The 6,285-nt window shown below is 33.1% G+C and overlaps 1 protein-coding gene across 1 annotated transcript in view; it reads left to right on the forward strand.

The window, feature by feature from the left end:
• Positions 1 to 350: 350 nt before the first annotated feature.
• The window catches only part of LOC106471042 (proton myo-inositol cotransporter-like), a gene marked incomplete at its 5' end in the record, with an annotated part of 31,775 nt that continues 25,840 nt past the window's right edge, over positions 351 to 6,285 (forward strand). Inside the window, 2 exons of the mRNA XM_022399669.1 lie at positions 351 to 381; positions 1,598 to 1,757. Coding sequence (XP_022255377.1) covers positions 351 to 381; positions 1,598 to 1,757 — 191 coding nt within the window. The remainder of the gene's footprint in view (positions 382 to 1,597; positions 1,758 to 6,285) is intronic.

The following is a 6,285-nucleotide window of genomic DNA, read 5'->3' on the forward strand; positions in this document are numbered from 1 at the left end:
CCGTTGACCCATCGGAGGAGCGTTCAGTTAATTCCACGGAAATTTATTCGATTCGGGTAAAGGATAATGTTTCTTTAGGAAAGTGCCTAATCTTCCCTCCTGGTCTTACATTTCGATAAGTAGGGTTCATAGCTGAGGTTTAAATAGCTTATTTTTATAAGTCAAATGTGCAAATAGTTGTTAAAATTACAAACGTAATTTGGCAATGAGGATAAACAAACAGCTCTGTTCACTGGGCCTGTTTTCGTTTTGGTTTTGAAACTAAATCAAAAAGTATTCAAGAGTGTTTCACATAAGGAGTTTTTGTTTGTTTTAGATCAAAGCCACATTGGGCTATCTGTTACGTCCACCGTGGGAAATCGAACCCCGGATTTAAGCGTGGTAAGTCTATAAACTTAGCGCTGTCCCATCGGGGAACTTGACATGAAGAACAGGTTATATATGTATATTAGACACACTAAGTACACGATAGCGTGAAGTACAATGTGAATTTGTAAAAGAGCAGTGGCGGATTTATGGAAAGTCGTTTATAGAATTATGACACTAATCACGATAATTAAAGAAATCAACAAACGGCAGTTCTCCTGTAATAAGGCCTAATTGAGAATGTAAAGAAAATTATATGTTTACATAAGTGATGAAACGACACAAAACTCCTAAATTTAGGTGTGGATCATTGAATTTACTCCCCGTAATGTGTCCGACCTTCTTTCCTCTAACTGATTTCCTAAAAAAGAAATTAAGGTAGAAAGAAAAATATCACTTTATTTTCTTGATATAAACCACTTGCTAGAGGAGTCGCAGTAAATGTATGACTCAAAGTTTGAAGGTTAAGACCATGTAATAACAAAAAAAATTTTACATCTACAACCTTCCGTCTCATATTTTTTTTATTCTTAACTCCTGCCCCCCCCCCCCCAGTGGCACAGCGGCATGTCTTACAACGCTAGAAACCGGGTTTCGATACCTGTGATGGGCAGAGCACAGATAGCCCATTGTGTAGCTTTGTGCATAAATTCAAACAAACAAAATCTTAATTCCTTATAAACAAAAAATATAATTAAAATTTCTCTTCGGATTCTAACGTCTTATTCCTAGCTAACACTTAAGGCTTTTGGCAAAATATATTTTCTAATTTCATTAAATACATTTAAGTTCATCTTTCTAAAAAAATTTCTTGGTAGACACAACGGAAAATAATAATTTCGCGAACCCACTTACGCGATTCATGTAGAAATATTAACCTATATAGAATTAAAATCCAAAAATTAAAGTTACATTCATAACCTTTAAGATCATTTAAAGAAAGTGATCACTTAAATTAATCCGAATCAATATTTGTAGAAGAAAAATATTATGGTCCAGTTAAAGTAATTTAATTAATCCATTAATTAGATGTAATCTGTTTGATATAAATTTTATCCTTTTTTATATGTCCACAAGATCAATAGACGGTGGTTTTTTTTATTTCTATTTGTATAGTATTTATTGAACTATTTGTAACCATCAATAAAATGCTATAGTTTAAACGATGTAACAGAATTTTCCAGTTATTAATTTTTTGATAAATAAATTTATATATATTACATTTTTTTAGGATTAACATCAATGATCGTCCCCTTGTACTTATCAGAGGTGGCGCCCTTTGATATCCGAGGAAGACTGGTAACTCTCAACGGTTGTTTCTTTGCTGGAGGACAGTTTGTGGCTGCTTTAATTGATGGGACATTTTCTAATGATAAAATGAATGGATGGAGGTTTGTGCCAGTTGGTATCTTTCTGATCTTTTTCCTTAGTGTTTATCAATAATCGATGGGCATGTAGGACATTATTTTATAAAAGCTGAAAGAAAAATTATTACGTATCCATTAAATCTACGTGACTTTAACAACCGGAAATACTGTAATTAATGAAATTGACCATATCATATTTAAATATTAGTCCTTCCCTATAGCTTGGGCGTAGTAATTAGTGTGCCTGGGTTGTAGGTTTTGAGGTTCATGGTTCGCGCCCTGTTGCTACATAAACGCGCTCAGCACATTGGGCCGTGGATGCACTATAAAAGTGACGGTTAAATCCCATTATTCAATTAGAGAGGAGTTGTAGGTGGGAGCTGTTAACTAGCGGGCCTCCTATTTTGTCTATATTAGCTCGCAAATAACCCTTGTGTAGCCTTTCGCGAAAATTTTAAACAAGCAATATTCTGTCTATATTTTTAATTTGTCAATTTAATGCTCATATAATTATATGTCAAATCAGAATTATGGATATAGAAAGATTTGATATAATAAAAAAGTTTGTATTATTTTGCTGTCACGATTACATCTTGAACGTTTTGTTTTACACATCTCTTAAGTGTCTTGAAAAACATAAGTTCTGGAAATCAAATTTAAATATTGTCACAGTAACCACGTTTTTTCATCTGCCATCCAAATGCTGTTTAGGTTTAGAAATTAATCTACGTAAATAATAGTTTTGATTATGCTTGAAAGTTTGTGATTATTCGCTTACTTTAGCTTTAAAAAATTAAGCTTAAAACCAAACTTGGAAATAGTTTGTTTGTTTTGTTTTTCTATTTATTTCGCGCAAACCTACATGAAGGCTATCTGCGCTAGCCGTTCTTAAGTTAGCAGTGTAAGACTAGAGGGAAAGTAGCTAGTCATCACCACCCACCGCTAACTCTTGGGCTACTCTTTTACCAACGAATAGTGAGATTGACCATCACAATATAACGCCCCCACGGCTGTGTAGGCAAGCATGTTTGGTGGGACGGGGATTCGAACTCTCAGATTGCGAGTAATGCAGTTAAATTTATCAGGTCCTATCAATGAATCTTTCTGGGTTACTGTAAAGAAAGACGACTATATACAAGATTTATCAAATATAATATGCATGCATCCTACCTTTAAAGATTTAAAGAAGAAACAAAATAACTGGGATAACAATAAAAAGCTCTCAACAAAATATTTCAGTTTGTTGTTTCTTATGATCAAGAGAAGAAAATACATATTTTCTATTTCATATTTTATAAACTCATCATGTTTATTGTCTATCATTACAGAATAAACTTTGCAACCAAAGCAAACTGTATTTCCATTATACATTATAACATGAGATAAATAAATTTAACTTTCGACCAAATGTAGTAAAGTACAAGACTGGTACATTATCGTTATAAACTATATAAAATCTTACATAATGAGTTGGAATGGACATAATTTGTATGAAAGCTAATCCAGTAAATTATAATCTATGACACTTATTGTACCTGAAGTTTTTGTTGATTGTGTAGAAATTGTTAATTTTACTTACACAATAGTATATTGGACTTTGACAAAACATGAACTTTATATAAGATAGTCACAAAATACTGTTTTGTAACTTAGAATCTTTCTATAAAGTGAAATAATCGAAACATTGCAATTAAAACTCGGTTATATTCATTTATGTATTTGGAAAACAACTAAGTTTAAATGTACATAAAGTTTTGAAAGATGTAGAAACGAACATATAATGTTTTCTTCAATGTGACTAATGAACAAAGGTCAAAACTTGTCATGGACTAGTCAGTTGAAATATCTCACAGCTCCACACTGTATGTGTGACAACCTCCTAACAAACTCGTTTCTTGACGTCAGTGCTCGCATTGTCTGTATGTGTGTGATATTTACTAATAAATAGTGTCTTGACACTAGACAGTCACAAAGTTTTTATGAAATTTTAATCTTCAAGGGAATGGATGGATAAACAGTAAGTCATTCATTTAATATTTTTAGTTGTAACAAAATGAAATCATTCATAGAACATTATAACATGCATTATATATATATATATATAACGGTATGTTAAATTATATAGAGAATTAAATAATCGTCTTTTTCAGGACAAAAAGTATGTAATTTAAATTATTGATTATAATAACTGCCTCATTCAAATAAATGATAGTATGTATATGATAATAGCTGTCTTGTTGAAATAAAAGTTTTTGCATCCTTTTCAGGACATTAATTGTAAAAAGTATGTTTAAATATAGAAACTAAAACTGTAATCAGTATGTTAAATCAAAATTGTATTTCTTGTCTTTTATCATAAGAAACAATATTTTTATCAATAACATAATTATATGGATAAAGACAAACTAGTGAAAAAGTAAGATTGTCTTAAGTTTCCATGTTAAATAATCGTCTTTTTCAGGATGATATGTGATTTACATATAAAAAATCAGGAAATTAAAAAAAAGTTTGGTTAAGTACAAAACTGATGAATTAGTGAAGTTTTTATACATAAAGCGACTGTAGATTATAATCAAATCTAGCCACTGATTACATGTGGGAACATGTATGATGACCTCATAATGATTGTGGTTCCACTTCATGGAACTATGACTTCATGTACGCCTGTCATGGTGTCCTAGCAACGTGCCCCTATCAACACGTGAAATTATGACACCATTGCCCCTATCTCTACTCACCCCTTTCCACTGTCTAAGTACGACACACGTGTGGCGCTCTCTGGTGGCGAGGTGCGCGGGTGACGGAGGAACTACTGATGTAACAGTGCTGCTACTGCTTTTGTTGGCAAACACTGTGACAGAGGAATGATTCCTTTAGATCGATAGTATTGCAGTTATCCTTGCTATACTGAGCACAGGAGACCATGATAACTTATAATGTTCATTTGATTTATTGAAATGGTGATTTATATAAAGGTATTGAACGATTTTTATAGTGGTTCTAATGATAAAACAGCCAAGTCACAGTTTTGTAAATGTTGATTGGTGAGTGGGTGTAAGCGACCCACTTCATTTGTAATAGCAGAATAACAAGTATGATAAGAAAAGATGGTAAACTTGATTACAAAACTCAGCTCTTTCTGTAGGTAAACATTTGCCTTCATCGGGTTGTAACAACTTTTCTCTTGCTTAAGACTGCTTAACTTGTTGAAAATGCTAGGATTTTATCTTTTTTTTCTTTAATGAGATTGAACCAATTCGAGTTTATGGTGTACTTTAAGCTCGTAGCAAACATATTACTTAATAATTACAATGTAGTTATTATTGTAAATTTCAATTTCAAAATTATTAATTTCATATTTTTATAAGGTATCACAACAAAAATTTTGAAATATGTCTACTAAGTGAATACATAGCAATTAAAAGTGAATTAACATTAAGAAATAATGTTTGAGTCAAGAACAAAAAGTGAATTTTATGAAAACAACAATAAAATCAAGTTTACATGGTAGGTGCTTGTTGAATGTTACAAACCCACTCAAGTTTACTTAGCAGTGCTTGCCAATATTACACAATACACTCAAGTTTACCTGGTCGCGGGGTCGAATCCCCGTTACACTAAACATGCTCGCCCTTTCAGGCGTGGAGGCGTTATATTGTAACGGTCAGTCTCACTATTCGTTGATAAACGAGTAGCCCTAGAGTTGGCGGTGGGTGGTGATGACTAGCTGATTTCTCTCTAGTCTTACACTGCTAAATTAGGGACGGCTAGCGCAGATAGCCCTCGTGTAGTTTTGCGCGAAATTCAAAACAAACAAACAAGTTTACCTAGCGGTGCTTGTCGATGCTATACAAACCACTCAAGTTTACTTGGTAGGTGATTGTCGATGTTACACCCGCACCCCCTAGATTTGCTTGACGGTGTTAGTCGGTGTTACAAAACAGGTCTTAGGTGTTCAAAGCTTTTTGCGCTCTTGTTTGCTACAAAGAATTCTGACAAATTTTTAAATTTCGCTTAAACTAAAGCCGCAATGTTTTACCTTATAAGGGATAATATATGGCTATAAGTTTAGTGTTTATGCTGTTATGAGAAAATAACATGAAAGTTCATTTTTATGATTACTCTTAACTTACTAATTATTGGATTCCAAACCAGAGGGTATAAAATAGATTTTCACATCTGTTTTTTTTTCTTCCACAATTCCTTGTCCAGGAGGGCATTTTTAATACTTGCACTGAGGTAAACGTTGAGAGATAAAATAATATGTATATTCAGCAAGAAAACGTTAAAGCTACGAAAATCCTTTTAGGCAGTGGAAGATAAAGAAATATCTAAACTCTATATTTACACCTTTGTTGTTTAAAATCTATAAGGATTTGGTTTGTTTTGAATTTCGCACATATCCTTTAGCAGTGATAGACTAGAGGGAAGAGAGCTGGTCAACACTACCCGCCGCCAACTCTTGGGCTACTCTTTTACCAACGAATACTGGGATTGACAGTCACATTATAACGCCATCACAGCTGAAAAGACTGGCATGTTCGGTGTGGCA

This window comes from Limulus polyphemus, unplaced genomic scaffold (genome assembly GCF_000517525.1).
Source record: "Limulus polyphemus unplaced genomic scaffold, Limulus_polyphemus-2.1.2 Scaffold4368, whole genome shotgun sequence".
In the NCBI taxonomy this organism is placed as follows: domain Eukaryota; kingdom Metazoa; phylum Arthropoda; class Merostomata; order Xiphosura; family Limulidae; genus Limulus; species Limulus polyphemus.